This window comes from Aptenodytes patagonicus, chromosome 7 (genome assembly GCF_965638725.1).
Source record: "Aptenodytes patagonicus chromosome 7, bAptPat1.pri.cur, whole genome shotgun sequence".
Taxonomy (NCBI): domain Eukaryota; kingdom Metazoa; phylum Chordata; class Aves; order Sphenisciformes; family Spheniscidae; genus Aptenodytes; species Aptenodytes patagonicus.
Window position 1 is genome coordinate 31,100,809 of NC_134955.1, and position 18,278 is coordinate 31,119,086.

Genomic DNA, 18,278 nt, shown 5'->3' on the forward strand with positions numbered 1-18,278 from the left:
GCTGTCAAACTGCAGTCCCTTGTGTAGAGGTGGCTGGCACCAGCCAGGATCCATCTGGCTGCCCAGGAGTGGGCAACAAGGACTTCTTTGACCAAGGACATCCGAACAAACCATTGTGCAAAAGACTTTTTGTAGCTTTTTATTGCTTATAGGGAGTAGGTGGGTCTTTGCTTAAAGACACATTGGAAAGAATTTTTTTATCCCCATCTCACTTTCCATTTCGCTTGACTCAGGCAGTAAGCTGTCTTTCAGCCAAGGAGTTATTGCAGGACAAATACTGCATGAAACAATTCCCTAATCACCTGTTGAAACTGTAAGAGTTTCCATTGTAAAGGCAAAGCTTTAAAAGCTCACTCACTTTCTCAAATTTTTTTACTTCGTGCATCTGAATTAAGGTGCTTGAGTGAATAACCTCAAATAGGATATATTTCAGAGGGTGAAATTAATATTGAAATTAATGTTAATTATTCTTTATTTTCTCACCTATTCTTTATGTCCTCACATTTATAAGGCTTCACTGTGTAGGGCACTGCTAGCATTATGTGAGGTGGTCCCGGTCTCAATGAGGGAGTACAAAAAGTGAGTACACAAGAGGTAACAAAATGGGAGATTTTTTTAAAAAACATCATCCTTGCTATTATGAAATTTAACAGAAAAAGAAAACTCAAAATAATCTCATTTCACTTTGCAATGAGTCGAGAACTGATTTATAGGGATAACTTCGCAGACATGACATTATTTGAATTTCATAAAACATTTGGCATTTGAAGACACTCTAACTTAAGAACTAGATGCAACAAATATTATCCAGATGTTAAACAGATTAAGGATGGGTAACCACCAGATCACAAAAAGCAGTAGTCAAAGGAAGGTACCCTTAGCGGGAAATATTCCTAAAGAGATTGTAAACAGCTCAGTTTTAAGCCTGCTGCATGTTTTCATCAATGATCTGGAAAAAAAATTTTTTTTTTTAATCACTATTGGCACCCTGTTTCAAACAGAGGATATTGAAATATTGGGGAAGCTGAAGGAAAGAGCCACAGAGTGATCTGAGAGTAGGAGGAACTCCCTCGGAGAGGGAAAGGCAGGTTTCATATCAGCCAGCAGGACACAATGCAGAGATATCCCAGTGCTGACTTGGGATGCAGCACAGCTATGTCAGTACAGTAATTAGTCATGGTTAGAAGATGGGCTAATTAGCCCTGATGGAAAGCAGGGTTAATCAGGCTCAGGCTGTGTCATGCACCTATCTGGCTTCTTTCCATTCTGTTGTTGAGTAAGTTTCCCCTGTAAAACAGACTGAAACAGCTTCCATCCTGCTCTGTTTCATTTCCAGCAAAAAGTTCTAGAAACCATGGGAGTAAACCCAAAGATATCTCCGGAAAATACTCAGATGGATCCCGTGAGCTGATATTCTACTGTCCTGGAGCTGAACCACAATTACAGCTGCCTCACACATGGAAGGCTAATAATCTAGATTTAAACGTGCAATACTGTACCTGGAGACAGGGTTATACCGTGCTCTTTCAAGTGTTTCAGGTGCATGAACACAATGAACATACTCATAGGTGAAAAACCTGGCCCACTCCTCCTCTTCCACCACCCAAATTGCTCTAGGATGCACCACCAGCTGTTTTATCCATAGGAGAGAAATCTTTTTCCCCCATCCATTTCCTAGAACTTTTTTCCATACAAAGAAATTTTTCACTTCTGAGCATAATCAAGACTCTGATCTCAACACCAATTCTGCCTTGGTGACTCAGTCTGAAGTTCATTGCAACAGTAGGAGCCTTTTATTATCAAAAGGAAGATAATCCCAAGCGTTTTCTGAGCTGCTGTGACCAGCCTCTTTCTGTATCACAGCTCCACAGTGCAGGGCTGCTATTGTGAAAGACCGAGCTTGTGATCTGCCTGTTGCAGAGCTGTGAGAAGAGAGTCTTTGGCAGCTACCTTCCCCCAGAAGACCTCTAGGATTTTTGATGATGAGGAACCACTCTCTCAGGACAACCGCTGCAAAAAGACCATTTGCAGGGAAGTGTTGAACAGTTGCAAAAACTATGGCTGGAAGGGAGCTCAAAAGGCCCTCTTGCATTGCCGTACTCTATGCAAACATCTAGCAACCACTTCCCATCTTACGAAACACTGGGAGAAACTGCAAGGTAATCTTTCAGGAACAGTCAAGGCAGGTGAAGATGAGTGAGACAGGACAGTCAGCAGCAACTCCAAGAGAAAATGAAAGGAAAGTTGGGCAACATGACTACTACTTAGGCTGAATATAGGTGGTTCTGTGAATAGCAGCTCAGAGAATTCATTTGACCACATGAAACAAAGATGACCTAATTCAGGGGTACTTTTTATTGATGGTGAAAACTGTATAGATTTTTACAACACTGATAGTAACTTAAGAAACTTATATTCAAAGATTAGTGAAGAAAGCCAGTTAAATAAAAACCTTATAGTGGACAGACAATCAAATCAGAGATGACAACCTTCAGTGTGTCAATAATTAAGCAAGACCAACACAATGGATTAGCTATTCCAGTTCAAAGGATTGCTGTTCTGCCAAACAGAAAAGAAACATAAATACTGGTTTGAGTCACATTTTAATGTGTTACATATTTCATTATTATCTTACACAACTCTATATTAGTTTATTCGGAATACATGTATCAAAAGGTAAAGTAACAAGGTAACAAAACTAAACACAAATTTGCTGCTTTGAAGTTTGTTTTGGATTAAACCACTGGTAAATACCAATCTGTTCGTCTGAACAATCACATAGATAAGATGAATTGGAGTCCAGCACATCCTCAGGATGAGGCAATTCCTAAGTAACACTGCCAAGCATCAAACATCTTAATTTCACCAGATAATAGACAACCCAAGAAATACCACATGGAAGGTTAAAGCTAGCAGGCAGTGGCTAATAGTTGCGCTGCTTCCTCCGTGCCACTGCCAAGTGCAAGGCCCGAATTATCAACTTCTCGTTATTCAGAACATTGTAATCAGTCAGTTTCACCAGTTTGTCAAAATTCTCTTCACTGAAACACACCTCCCTTGTCGTAAATGGGGAGAGGATACTGGAGACATCAACTTTGCCTTCAGCCATCTCTTCAGGAGTCCTTTCCACACCTGAGGGGCAAATCACAAGGAGATGCACCAATAAGGTTTTCTTGCAGTATGTGGCTCATATCAGTCATCTAAGTAATTATAGGTAGAAAAGAGAGATTTGGAGGGAAAGATGATTTGCCAGAGGGATGTAAAAGTAGTCTAGTAGCACCGTATTCTCCAGCCTCTGGATCAAGCCTCTGTCCAAAAATAATGTAAACCCAAGCAGCTGGGAATGAGAACAACATTGATTATCAGCAGCAGCACTTGTAGACCACTCCTTGGACAACGAAAAGTCTTTGTTACCCAAACTAGAAAAGTGCAAGCAAAAGGAAAACAAGATACTCTTGTACCGGATGAAATAACAACACTCTCACTGAAAGTTCAGGAGAAATTATGGCACTCAGAACAGAGGACATAGTTCATACTAAAAACAAAGATCTCAATCCACTCAGTCCTCAATCCAGGAGATTACTTGTAAATACGTGAACAAAACCCAGATGAATGGGCTACCACCAAAACTCCCAGAAGGTTTTGCCTCCATCTTTGTTTGCAAGCAGCAGTGCATAACAAGTGCATATTTGTAGAGTATAACAGCTTGTGTTGAGGGCCTGCCACCCCTCCTGTATGTATTTTGGGAGCTTTAACTACATACTATCTCTAGTAAGTCCTATGGAGTAAATGCCTATTTTCATCTCAAATGTATTAGGAAAGCTTCTGGAGTTCTCACAGTTCAGACGTGCTGACACAGACCAATTATTTTTGTCAGTGATGAGGCTGATAATACCAGCATTGGAAAGAAGGTCAGAGATGACAGTGAGACGTTAGATATGAAATGGAGAGGGGACACTAGGCAAGTGACTTTTTATTAAAATTGCTAGCCACAGATGACTCACCAGGAGCTTTATATTTCTTGAAGGTGTCGTTTACTAGGGGGAAAAAGAGCACTGTTGGAGCTTGTGGACTGTCAGCATCTTCAAACACATAGCACTCCTTCAAGTTTTCCCTGTCTTCCTCACTTATCTCAATTTTGGGAAATGGGATTCCTTGCCCCGAGATGTACTTTGCAATCTGATCCAGAGGCTGGATGAATGAATAAAATAAATAAAATTAATACAAAGAATCAAAACTCAAAAAAGATCCAGAGACCTGGATTTTTTAAATTCCAGCAGCGAACATGAATATTCTAATGCTTGAATCTTCCTCTGGGAAGATGTGAAGTTTCAGACAGAAACAGCCATAACCACACCAGACATTGCAGCTTATCTTATTTTCTGCATTGCTTTAGGCAAAACAAGAAAACAGTCACTTTCTTTGAGCTTGCAAATGGAGCCAAAAGCCAGAGGACTGATTTTATAATTCCAATGAATCAGGTTCAGAAGGGGAAGGCAAAGAAACTGCAGGAATGGAGAAGGAACAGATCAGTCCAGATTATTCTGCATCATTGTCTTGACTTCTTCATTATTTACCACTTCCCAATCTTTCTGTCCTCTGCATTGTTTGTGATTGATTGATAATGACTCCCTATTAACAAATACATTTATCAACATACCTTATGACCTCATGAAAAAAAACTTTAACAGCTGTATTTACTATAAAGCCTATGTTTATTTTTATATTATTCTCATTATGTATGCAACACTAATTATATTATTTTTCATTATTAATCAAGTCTGGCATCAGCCAGTACATTTCCCTAAGACTGGTATGAGATAAACAGACACACATAGGTTTTCCCATTTAATCTGTTAAAATATTGTCAGGATTTTCCATTGCCTCTGTAACTTGCTCAGTTCAAGGATAACCAAAATCAGTATCAGAGCTCCAGAATGCTCCTCAGTCAGCTCTTCAAAAACTCTTGGATCCACTGCAGTGAAGACCTTGATGATTTTAAAATGCCTATATCCATCACTGTCTTCTAATATCCTTCTTACTTACTGAGAAATAAATCACCTAATAATCTAAATAATAGATTATATACTAATCATCTAATTCCCATTCATAGAATAGTTTGGGTTGGAAGGGACCTCTAAAGGTCATCTAGTCCATTGGGAACATTCCAGTACTGGAAAGTTAGTTGGTTTAACTGACAAGTGCTAGAGACCAAAAGACCATGAAGGCAAAACATCTCAGATATCATGGCTTTTCTTACCAGTGTCTGGGACCCTCCACTGTAATTTAAATGCAGGATGACATCCACCTCCCTCTTTGATCTCAAAAGTGGTGGGTAGCTGGTATTGATGAAAAAACCAGTATCAACCAGGGAGAGCTCATCGTCTGCTGTTTCCATCAGTTTATTTGGGAAGGAGTCTATCACTGTGTCTGAAACACAAACATTTCTCGTTACAACAAATAAAAACCAAGATTGTCTGCTCCTCTGCAGAAAGTTAAAGAGGAAAGAAAGGAGAATTTTGCCCCCCATTTTCCCTGCCTTCCCTTGACTCACTAGCAGCACTGATTTACAGGAGTAAATCACACACACTACGGCTTTTTCTTTCCTTCCTTCCTGGACATCTCAATCAGCTTTGGCCCTAAAAAGGAGATCCCTCCTGCCTCCTCAGGCTGAGCTCACCTTGTCCACTGGAACACAATCCCCAGACAACTGAATTCAATTTCACTCCTCAACCCCCCCAAAAAATGAAATGCTGTTCAAATCTGGCTTCCATGTCTTGCATTTGTGGAATGGAGAAGCGGAATTTCAGAAGAAGTCAGTCTTGTCTCTTCCTCCTCATTGGAAATCCTAAATGAATTATTCCCAAACCTAACCCTCCTCAGAATGTTACTGAAAAACACGCTGAGTTACTGTGCCTTTCCAGGTAGAAAATCCTTCACTCTCCAGGTACTTGCTATGCATCTGGAAGCCTCTGATAAAATTGGGATACTGTGCGATAGTTGGGCGTCCTGTTAAGACATCTCGCAGAGCAGAGGAGAGGGCGCTCGAGGGAGTGAATAGACATGTGTCTACCTCATAGGGATTCATGGACAGAAAGGGTTCTTCCTCTGCAAGAAGGAAAGAAGTAGTTCTGAGTTTAGGACAGTTTTCTGAAATGATCAATATTTTAAAAAATGGAGTAACTAATACACACAGTTGTCACCATCCCCCACCCCAAAGGTAAATCAAACGCAGTTATAAGCCCTTAAGATCTATGCTACCAAATAAAACTCAGCATTAGACAGAGAATTAAATGACAGCTACCTGCAGGCAGCAAGCTGCCAGGCAGTAAGCACCACCTCCCACTCCAGGCTTCCTCGAATGATGCCCACCTCTATTGCAGCGTATGGTGCAGGGGAGAGCCGAGTCCCAAAACATACAGGAGGACAACATTGGCCTTTGAACAGGACACCTTCAGAAAGCATGTGAATATCACCCAGCTGCAAACATTAGCTAAGTTAGGAGGCCAGTCACTCCAGGTTCCCTGTGCAATTAACAGCAAGAGCAAGCTTTCTCCACGGGCAGTTTAGTGGAGAAAACAGCCCTCTGCAAGAGATGTTTTCTCTACTGACAGTATTAGTGGCCAAGGGGGAACATATCCTAACTTAACAATCTTAAGATGTGTTCTTAATACAACATTATTTTTATATGTCTGCTGGAGGCTGTTTTTGTGTCTGTATGTCCTTTAGAAAAAGGCGCAGCTTTCCTAAAGCTTTGCCAAAGAAGCACGGTTTAGTTCTAAATCAGGCAGAAAAATTTCTTAGCTGACATCTCTGGTTTGCTTTCCTCATCTCTCTCTCCCTGACTTCGACAGCATCTCTTTAGGCATTAGACCTCTGCACAGACTATAAGCAATATATACTGGTGGTAAAAAAAAAAAAAACACACACACCAAAAACACAAAAACATCTCACCAATATCTTTTATTCTGTCTCTGGTCCATCTACACCAGAAGTCCTCTGAATCAGTAGCCAAATTCCAGACATACATCACATCTATGGAAAATATACTACTCCACATTCCTGTAACGTGAAAGAGAGAATAGAAACTGATTGATGAAGTAGTCTTGGAAGAATTTTAATTGATACATGCCTTCAGTCCTTCCCCTTGGATACTTCCTTTCTGGCTGGATGAATATCTTCATGGGCATATTTCCTAAGTATGTCCTTGCTAATGCAAACTCACACCTGTTCAACCTGTTTGCTGGTGTCTTCCCGGGGCAGTCCACCACAGACCACGTGCTCACTTGCAACAGCTGCCTCTCGAGTAGGCCACCTTTCCCTCTAGGCAATAGTCACCTTGCATGTAGCAGATCCGAGTCTCCGAGAGCCTCTTCACTAGCCTTCCCATAAAGAATTCACTTCCAAAATGTTCTGCACGAATAGACGCTCCATATTTCAAGAGACCAACTTCATAAGGAGTGAACTCCAGCCACTCTACGGCGACAGCAGCCAGATCATGAAAAGGCAATAATGTGTTAACTATTGCTAAACAGAAGAGTACTAGAGAGCAGGAACAAATCATGAGAAAGACACTGGCTAGTTCATAATATGCTGTTCACCAGCTATAGCAGTACTATTGCCCTGAGAGAATATATGTCTTTTGATACGGCAATCTCCAGCAGAAAAGCCCTGGTCTGAATGAAACTATAAGCGTTCTGTGCAGATAATCTTACCCAAAAGCATGTATTGCTCAGTTATACTTGTTCCCTTAAGGGCACCAGTGACAGAGAACTTAGCATTCACCTGATGTCATGTCCTCAGCTGCTAATATTAAACAGACACTGTGAAAATTAATACTAGAGAAAATAGTGATTGTCCTGCCATAGGACCCAAAAATTCAAAGATTTCCCTTTAATTGTTCAAAACAAGACCACGTGGAACCACCATAAGAATTAGTTTCGTTACGAAGCTTTTGTGACCAGGATAAATTGTGAGTTTGGCATCTTCTGTGGTATAAATATATTTTTGTTTCTGGCAATGTAGAGAACACAAATTCTAAAGAGTAAACATGTTTGGATTTTTTATTTTTAAGTGTTAGTCACTATTATGTGAAATTTTAAAAGGTTTTTTTGTGATTAGAATGAAAGGACTTGTATTTTTAAAGCTGATTACATGCATTTAGTCTTAGTTCAGATTACTTAAATTATAAAGTTGTTAAGAAATCTGGATCATAACCATTACCTCTGAACGCCTGAGCACTATAGCTGGACTTGAGGTTGATGGCCACATAGATGGGCAACGGGTTCTGACCATTATCCACGGCCTGCCGTTGGTCTGAGAGTCTATGCTCATCTTTCTGGTTTTGATTAAAAAAGGTTAATAGAATTAAGTGAAAAACAACTTGCATTTGAAATAATATAGTGTGAATTATGAGTTTTATCCAGGTTCTCCTTCCCATTCTCAGCTCACTGGATTGTGCAGAAATATCTGCCATGGGATATTCCAAACTTGGCAAGTATCCCATAATCAGCAGCTACACCCTATTTGGGTTCTTGGATTTTGAGATATACAGAGAGATTGACTGTAGATTCAGCAAGGAAAAAAAACATTCCCAGGAAGAAATATGTGGCTAAGTGAATGGTAAGGTACTTTCCTTGGCTGGATCTCAGGGAACAGAATTTATCATATTTTAGTATATTTTGCAAGTATATTCACATGCACGAATATATTCTTTTGCACATGACGATTTAAAACTTCCTTGTATAAACATAAACCAGAAGGAAACTACTTAATTTATACTATTTTTAAAGTATGAAAATTTCTATCACTCTTTCTTAAAACTTGATAACATATTTACAGAATGCTCTTTCCTACTGTTTGAATCATCTCCACATGCAGTCTATAACTAAGTCACTTTATGCATATATTCATTTATGCTAGTGAAGTAAATTATTTTGAATTTTTAAGACCCTCTTCAAGTCAGAATATTTCATGTCCAAAGTCATTAGTTTACATTTCAAAATAATTTTTTTTCTCGGGATTTCTCTTTCTTTAAGAAGAAAGAACACCTTTGACTGCGATGCCATGGCTCCTTCAGTTCAAGGTCAACCTCACTTTAAAACAAGAGTAGTGTTTTAATAATGCATCTGAATATACAGAGTTTAATCAACCACTAAACTAATTATTTGCATTAGTAGTACTGAATAGCATCCCAGAATTTATTTTCTTCTCCTTTATAGCTATAGAAGTTCATCAGACTTCTGGAAAAAATGAGTAATACCTTATCATGTAGCATGGATTCAATGACAAGCCCCCAAAGGTCTATGAAAGAAGTGTTATGTCCTTCTTTAGACCTCTCCATCAGGTCATTATAATAGTACTTAAGACAATCCAAAGAAAAGCAGCAGATCTTGGATTTGGTTACTTGCTTGCGAGCTTCCTTGATTGCGTCCTCCAGATATTTTTGTGACCAATTAGCATCTTCATATAAGTTTGCCATTGTCCTGAAGAAACATTAGAAGAAAATAATGGAAGAGAACTAATGCTGTGGTTTGGCTTTGGAGAACTTTTGTGCAACTTGTTTGCCTGTTTCTCAATTTATATGGACTTCACAACTGAAAATTAAACACACCTGAAATACTCTCATTTCAAAAGCATACAAAACCTCCAAGCTTTCCTGGTTTTGATGATAAAAGTTTATGCGTGCTTAAAAATCATATGAGAAATTCAAGGGAGAAAAAAAATCCTCCCAATGCTATTAAATACAAAGACTCCACAAGTCCTCAGAAAATCCATTTCTTGGAAGATGGGAAGTATTCTACTACTAGTTTGCTCTAGTCTCCTATTTGTTGCCTGTATCTGCTATTGGCTCCTACCAGCAAGAGAACTGGGTAGTTCTTGGGTCTTGGGCATGTCCTGGTATGATTATTCCTACTTGTCTCCTTGAAATCATAACACAGACAGGTACACTCAGATCTCCACATACATACAGAGAACTTAAAAGAATTTCGGCAAATACTTAGACAAACCTGTCATTAAAGTTTGGACTTATATAAAGGACTGACACACAATTCAGTGAAAAAAAAACTGTCTCCGCTTCCAACCAGATGTAGAGGAGTGGAGCTACCTGGAACCCACATGTTTAAATACTTAAGTTATTTTAAATATGACATCATCTGCCGTATGCCCACTGGGAGAAGAGAGCAACCATAACTGCAGTCTCTCTGAGGTCAGCAACTTAGCATCATTTGTTGGACTATCTGCGACAGTATTAATTCCACTAGCCCCAAATACACCTTTTACCAGAGGGAGATGCACTCTAAATCCAAAATGGAAGTGAGAATAACCAGCAAATGGCAGGCATAAATTCTTCTTCCCGTCTTCCTTCAATTTCCAGTCTAAAGACAAATTTGTTGCGTTCAGTCTAAGGTATAATTGATAAAATATGAAAAGGTAATAGAGCATTTACATGAAAATACCAGGCATAGACTGTGTCAGTGTGGTGACAAAAGCAGCTGATGAACGTGGCAGTTGATCTCTTATTCAGTATGTTTTGTTTCTTTGCTCTAGGTGGACACAGAGGAGATTGTGGGGAAAAACGGAAATGCTTTTGATTTACTAAGTGCCATATAAGCTGATGGTGCTGTACAAATAGTCAACAGTATTAAGCAAAGAGAGTGCAAACATAAACCTTGTTTGGGTCATTCTTACCATGTGGTACCTGACAAACCACCGATGTAGGAAATGCAGTCTAACAGATTGAGTTTCTGGAGACCCAGCAGGCTGCCATACATCGCTGTCAGCGATCTCGTCCCTCCCCCGGTCGTCGTGATGGCCACCACCGGCACCTGTCCAACACAGCAAGGCAGAAGGAGCAAAAGCCATGCATGTATTAGAGACAAGCAATCCTTCTCACTGCAGCCATCAGAATACAGGTTACAGGCATTGATACAAGCCGTGAGGTTACTTCGTGCAAAAAGGATGCGATTGTTGCAAAAGGCTTCTGTTGCCACCACCTGTCTGATGGGAGAGGGAAGGCTTATGTCTTACCCACTCAGATCAGGCAGGCGGGAGGCTGTTTACTTAATATATAATTGGAAATCAACCTCATCACCCTGGAATTCTTCTCAAAGTGTGTTATTAGAAGTCGTCATAGAAAACACAGGATTTACCATGCCAGAGCAGATTAGGGATCTGTGATTCTGCCTCTAACAATGACCAGTGTCTCAGAACGGCACAGCACCCTGTAATCAGCCAGACCGCACAATAGCCGAAGCCTTCCTGGCCTCAGGCCACTAATTACTTTATGTCCTGAGGCACAATCATTGATAGGGCTTCCCCACCTCCATGGTCCAAGTATAATTGAAGGGACAGACTATTCTTCTCTTAATCTTTTGCTGATCTAGTACACCCTTTGCTTCCGTTAGCATCTTGAGTTGTGTGGATGCTTACATGCCCTATGGAAAATGTCTATTTATACCTTTTAAGTATTAGCTTCTAATTTCATCAAGCGATCTGCTGTTCTAAAGTCAATGAATAGAGCTTGAAGAAAATATTCCTCCCATTCTATGAAATTTAAAAAAAAGAAAAGTTCTTCCTACCCTAAACTCGATAAGAACTTAAAATCTAGAAAATTTTATAAAGTAATAACGAGGAAAACTCTGATCATCTTAAATAAAAATAGAATAATTTCAAAAAGTTATATTTTGTTTTTTACATTTTCTAACCTTTTTCATCATGAATTAAAATTCTAATGATAATTTTTTTTTCAGTTCAAATATAAAGTCAGTTAACAAGGTAGAGGGGATTTTTTCCCACAATTTTGAAGTTAAATACATGAATAGGAGAGCCAGAGTAGTTAGACCTTTTCAAAAAACAGCTTTGGTCTTACCATTTTGGTCTTACCACCTCAACCACTTTTCTTTGTGTCAGGAAACTCTTAGACAGTTATGTAAAAATGTTCTTTCCAGCTTTCTTGAAAAGTTTATTTCCTATATTATTCTCTGCTCTGAAATCCAAAATATGATTTTTTAAAATCTGTACCCTATCTGCAGCACTATTTCTTTTAATTGTCAGCTAAAGAGGATTCTGTTGGTATGTTTGTACTAGGCATAAGCAGTTACAAAACTTACGACTGAGTTATGGAGGCAGGAACAGGAGCTACAGTGATAAAGCTACAGTGATGAAGCTATACTTTTAATCAGCTATTTCATCTATACAACTCAACGATGCTGTAAGATTCACTCTTCTTTTCCAGCTTGACGGTTTTATTCTAGTAGTCAGTTTTCCCAACAATATATCTTTTCTGTGGCAGAAACCACCCAAAGTATTTTTATTCAGATGTCTGTGTGAAAATTTTTGCTTCTTCCCCTCAAAATCCTTTACAAGGGTGGCCATGACGACCACCTTGCCTCTGTTACTGAGCTAAGACACACTATTCCCCAGGCAGCATCTCCCAGCTGTTCCATGTCTGCCCGGTATAAATTTTCCTCCTGAGACCCCTGAGAAATATCAAGAATAAACAGGAATGGGTTGAACTGAGGAACTGTTGAGCAGTTTTGGGGGGCTGTAAAGGCATTATTCTGCCTTCCCTACTCTGCTGCATGAACCAGCTACTGCTTCTCTTGCTCATCTCTTGACCTAGGTGGCCAGGCCTGTCCCAGAACAGCAGGATTAATTAAGCTGTTTTTTTATTTGTGGTTTCAATTTGTGAGCCAGGCCCCAATCCCCAGAGAGGAGTTGCTACCAGGGACTGTATTGGCTTGCCTCGTGCTCTTTCAGATCCTCCTCCAAATGAAGAATCTTTTTCAGAGCAGCAGCAACATATTTCTTCCTTTTCCGCAGGAAGTCCTGCTCTTCCGTGCACAGACTAAACCCCAAGCGCACATCCAGGTCTCCTGAGCTGGAATAGACAATGGGACAAATCAATGCACATGTCATTTATAGCCAATTTCAAGACCTGTAGGGCAGGTAGTCAGCAAACTCCACAAATCATCTGTAAAACAAGCTGTTGCCAAGTCTGCATATTGATCAAAGAACAGAAGAAAAAGGAGCATTTCTATTGCCAGCAAGGAGTAGTAGTGAGGATGAAGAGGAGTTTCCAAGGTGCTTTACAATTCTTGTGAACACGGGCACAAAGATAACACACACAAGCCAGGGAAAGATCATGAAAAGGCATAATTTCAGGAGTAATTTTTTCTGTATCCATTCCTTTTTGTCACCGTGACATCCTGGAAAACTCAACTGATGCCACCATCACCTGCTCTCAGGTTTTGACAGCTCACTAATAGTATTTAAAGTGAAGGTCCTAATGAGCTATGTGATGGAGCTTGAACTGCAGAGCAAGTCCTGCAGCATCGCCCCCTGCTCAGCCTCTGTCCCGTGAAATCCAGCCTTTCACCTGTGTGCTGAACAGATTTCTAGATAAGCATTTGCAAGCTTCATCCTGCAAGTATATAAGAATATCCATAATTTTTTCCACATGGGCAGCCACATTGAAGAAATGTGAGAAATATGAAGCACAAGCCAAAAAATTTGCAGAAAAAAAGGTACAAAACAAATCAAATGGCAGCTAATGTTTTGTGCCTTCAACACAAATACACTTGTTACTGAGAAGAGCACTCAATATTGACCAAATCTTCTGGGTCATATCACCCTCTGCTGGCTGCAAACCTTATCCTGAACATTACTTTCACCAATATTTCAGAAACATGAATGCTTCAAGGGTTAATGTTAGTAACCTCTGTTGTCCAGCAAATTTGGTATATCACAGTGTAATTTTGAAAACAGAATAAGGTCAATTGATTGACCTTATAAAAACAAAAAACTTTTTTAGCTGTAGATTAAAATTTCTCTTGCTCTCTCTATAAGCCTGTTTCTGTTAGATTTACATTTCTATACATTTTGTTATGGGCTGAGATTGAGCAGGTAGCTCTTCTTCCCATGCTCTGAATTTCACCTACACAAACTGCTCCCATGCTCTGAAAATCCACCTTGCTTCCCTTCTGTATATCACCCAATAGTAAGGATGCTGTGAACCATAATGAAGTTTTCAGCTGTACCATAAAACCTCATTGTCTTCAATTTTACCTATCACTGGTGCAATTCTGTCCCTGCAAGTGGGCTGGCAGAGGCGCGGCTGGTCAGGTCTCGGCTCCCATTCTGCTCAGTGAAACAGGGGAAGGGCCAGAAGCCAGGCTGCCCTATGTTTGTTTTGGTGACTTTGCAAAGTTAAAGAGGAATAGGGTTTATTTCAGTCATTACACAGATCTGACTATTGGCATAAATGGGCAATAAAATTAATATGTGAGTAGTGCAGTTTTACTCATGTCTAAGAATAGTAGTCATAAAATAGGCTAATTTACTCTGAAGAAACCTACCAAGGCTCATAAACTCATATTGAACTGCGTGATCCTGTAACTGCAGCAGACTTGCACTTACCTCAGGCACCACGTGAGTACAGGACAAAGCACTCACGCAGCATGTGTTCATCTCTCCACCTATCACAGAAAAAAACCTAGATAACTAGTTTACAGTAATCCTGGATGATAGGACAAAAAGAGGCTATCTTACCATTTTCTTGCTGTCAAGCACAAGTGAAAGGAATGATCCTAGAAATCCAGAAAATAAAGCTAATTAACACCAAATTTTAGAACATTTCTTTCCTTCAAGCTCAGGCAATGCTCATTCAGTAAGAGAGGAGGTTCTCAAATAATATGGCTAAGGACTTCATTTTGGTACAATAACCAAAGTCTCACCACTCTGCTCTGGAATCAAATTCTCTCTTATCTAACAAGCCTGTCTATTTGGGGCAGGTAGTGTGCCACAAGCTTGAATGTTAGACCAGCTCACAGTGTGCACACTTAGAAGAAGCAACAAGAATGAGACGTTACCTTATTAAAAAAAAAAAAGAAAAATATTACATACAAAAGCACTCTCAATATGAATGTTTAGACAAGTTAAGATCTGAATTAAGCTCGTATTCTGGATTGTTTTTTTTTTTAATTACTAGCCATTCTGGAATTACCCCAGTACTGAAAAAGAAATTTTGGAATGCATGTGCATATTATGGTCATTTTTGTTCCTTTGAACCACTTAATTCTAATTTTGGGATGCAGGTTTGCAATGATTTTCATTTTATTATAATTATTGTTAACATCTGTTTCCTTAAAAATGAATATGACAGTCTTAATTTTTTTTAACATTTTCAATAAGCAGCTGTACAATTTTACACAGTGATTTTTTTTCACTCGGTAGCTTTATTTCTAGCAGGACAATATTAAGCACATTTTGAAAATATTTATTCCAAAAGGTTCACAGCACTCACCTCTTCTACTATTATTTCTTTCTGCAAAGGGAGTGAATTCAGAGGGAAAGAAAGGACCCCAGACTTCTCTGTTTCATTTTTATCTGCCAGCTGAAACAACATAAAAAGTGGTAGGGATGCACACATGAAAAGTTTGTCACCTCTAGGACTTCTCCTACTAAGAGAGCTTGTTCAGTTCACTGGTTACATTAATTTCTTCTTCTAATTTCATTGAGGTTATTGATAACATACAGAAGGGGAACGTACCTCTTCTGGTAATATGATATCCAGTCTTGTCTGCTCATTTATGACGCAGTGAAATACGATGATCCTAAGGCTGGGGTCAGAGTCCAGCGAAATCTTCTGGCTTCCTTCATGGGACCCTTTCACTGTAAATGTAAGCTCCTGGTCTAAACAGAGAGGCAGGGAACAAGGAGAATTTTAACTATTCCAAGCAAACACACATAACTAATAAATAAAATCCGCTTCTACTCTGCATGCTTTTTGTCTGATTTTCCTTACACCACAATGATTAAGTAGACTTTGGGTGGCCAAACCAGATGGAAAACTGATATAAAACATCTTGGTGGATCTATATAAATCATTAATATACAGAAATCACAGATTTTTGAAATACTATAGCGTGCTATTTGGTAGGTGCTTTCCATGAATAAATAAAACCAAGATTTAGATTTAAAGGAGTGTCAGTTTAAAGGCACTTTGGATTATTCATATTGAATAAGAGAGTCATTTTTTTTATGTCAGTCTGTTCTGGTTCATCATGTACATTTTATTCTATGTTGTGTCTGCTACAATAGTCAAATGATTCAAACCCAAAAATCAAGCAGACTACTTGACATGTGCCCTCATGTCACCAAAACAGAAACAACCTGTTAACCCAAAGGCTGTGTTCCTTGCACGGAAAAGCCTTTACGTTTACAGAGAGACCGTATGCTGTTCTCTTGCAAGATCAGGGCCAAGAGGCATATAATTTTAGGTCACTAACCTTTCTTCCCCATGTTACATTTCAGTCTGGAACTTCCTATAATGCAATTCAGCCATTGCTACCATTTTATTCATAAAGGTCAATTTTCTGTTCATGAATGATCTCAAAACAGCCATGATTTTTTGAGATTTGCCCCATGAGCAGCTTTACACAAGCTACTGTTTATTTGAATGAACTTCAAAACTAGTGAAGAGTCCTGCTATATTTAGCACAGCTACATTTTACAGGCAAAGTCCTGATTTGGTGGTGGTTTGCATTTTGTGCAGACTCCTTTCGTACAATTTTACATTTAAATTTAAGAGCGTAAATTTATTATTTTTGCTCAAGCAACCAAAAAAAGTCCCTTTCAGAACCCTGAATGTGCAGAAACTTTGTACATACTAAAACCCAAATTAAACATACAGGATAAAATTTCTACATATTAATTTAATTATAAGATACTTCTAAAAGAAGATCCAACTTAGTTAAAAATTTTCATTTTAAACAAGCAATTAACAAAGAGAACTAATATATTTTTTTCCAAGTTTTTAATTCTAGTATATATGGCTCTATTTTTGCCTCGATTTAAGATTTGCCTTGGAACTAAATACTTGACTAACTTGAATTTTGACAGATACTATCTTTCTGCAAGGTGGGGCATGGCAAAACTAAGTATTATGTGACACAGCTAGAGTAACATGCACAACAGATTATTAATTTTTCAACATCTGTTATAATGACTGAATCACATCACAAAAACAATAGGTTGATGAAGCAATAACCTCACTTGTGGATTGTTGCTTCAGCTTCCCAGTATCCACTCTAACCTCCAAACAGGAAACCTCACGTGCCTGTAGCAAGAGAGGATAAATGACAGTTGAGAAAAGTGTAAATGTCATTGCAAGTGATTCATACTGTTCTCAGCTGACCCCTCTAGTGGATCAATGAGCAACACAATTATTATCTATTACTATGTCTTCAGATAACATGAGGGCAATAGTGACATGGTATTATTTTCCAAGTTTGAAAGTAAAGAGGAACAACTCATGAGCTGCTTGAACTTGGAGAGACAGTTAAGTAAAGAAGATGAGACCTATTCAAAATAACGGGTGTATTGAGATATGGGACTCTTCTTATGAGCATTTTGTCACTTTCTTCACTAACACCTGACAGTTCTGGGTATAATGTGGGAATAATAGGTAGGAAATTCAAGTTTATAGAAGAAAGTAGGTGGCACATGCATGCTGACAGCAGCCTCACAGCATGCCTTTGTAGAAGGTGGCACTGCACTGGAGTGATGGGAAAACAGTGATCCTTAGTGCTAACAACAGATCCTTTTTCTCAGTAGGACAGCGTGGCTGATATACTGGCTTTGGGACACAGCTCAAAGTTTCCAGAGTTAAGAATATGAACACTTGTTATGCAGGCACAGGAAAGATTATAAGAAATATACATTACCACTAGTACTCCATTAGTAATGATGCTATCAGGATAGTCCAGACTGAAAAATAAAATGGAAAATATAATGTCATGGGTGGGATAACTCAGATAAATAATTAAGTCTATGAGTTAACACATTACTCATTTTCCCCCCATCAGCTTTGACATTTCTGACTAACATTCTCACTCAGAAATACTTTAAAGCTTTTATCAAACATAGTTCTAGATGACGAGCCAAGTTGCAAGTTTTTCCATCCACCCATGATAGAATATGAAGCTGGGCTTTTACTCCTGTGGTTTTTCATACTTGCTTTAGTAAACCATGTAATGAATTCCGATACGTGACATACTGAGTTTGAGGAGAGCTGGAGGCTGTTACATCCATTTTGATTGTTTTGATCATTACACAGTTTGACCCAAGGTTTTGTACTTGAAAAACTAATACATTTGTCTAGATTTCCATAATTTTCCAAAAATTACCATAACGGCAGAAGGAATTGTACTCCGTTCTACAGATTTGGAAAACGCACACGAGATTTTAATATGTCGCTATATGTGTAGATGTGT

The 18,278-nt window shown here is 38.9% G+C and overlaps 1 protein-coding gene across 2 annotated transcripts in view; it reads right to left on the reverse strand.

Moving 5' to 3' along the window:
• Positions 1-2,339: 2,339 nt before the first annotated feature.
• Positions 2,340-18,278, reverse strand: part of LOC143163393 (cytosolic phospholipase A2 epsilon-like) — a 34,105-nt gene continuing 18,166 nt past the window's right edge. For both annotated transcript variants that reach the window (XM_076344660.1, XM_076344659.1), the window contains 15 exons: positions 17,730-17,772; positions 17,059-17,122; positions 15,554-15,696; positions 15,308-15,397; positions 14,554-14,591; positions 12,748-12,883; positions 10,693-10,829; positions 9,263-9,485; positions 8,224-8,338; positions 7,339-7,476; positions 6,955-7,062; positions 5,917-6,108; positions 5,261-5,430; positions 4,005-4,191; positions 2,340-3,132 (listed from right to left, as the gene is read on the reverse strand). In XM_076344660.1, the coding sequence (XP_076200775.1) occupies positions 2,924-3,132; positions 4,005-4,191; positions 5,261-5,430; positions 5,917-6,108; positions 6,955-7,062; positions 7,339-7,476; positions 8,224-8,338; positions 9,263-9,485; positions 10,693-10,829; positions 12,748-12,883; positions 14,554-14,591; positions 15,308-15,397; positions 15,554-15,696; positions 17,059-17,122; positions 17,730-17,772 (1,993 nt within the window). In that variant the 3' untranslated portion in view covers positions 2,340-2,923. The remainder of the gene's footprint in view (positions 3,133-4,004; positions 4,192-5,260; positions 5,431-5,916; positions 6,109-6,954; positions 7,063-7,338; positions 7,477-8,223; positions 8,339-9,262; positions 9,486-10,692; positions 10,830-12,747; positions 12,884-14,553; positions 14,592-15,307; positions 15,398-15,553; positions 15,697-17,058; positions 17,123-17,729; positions 17,773-18,278) is intronic.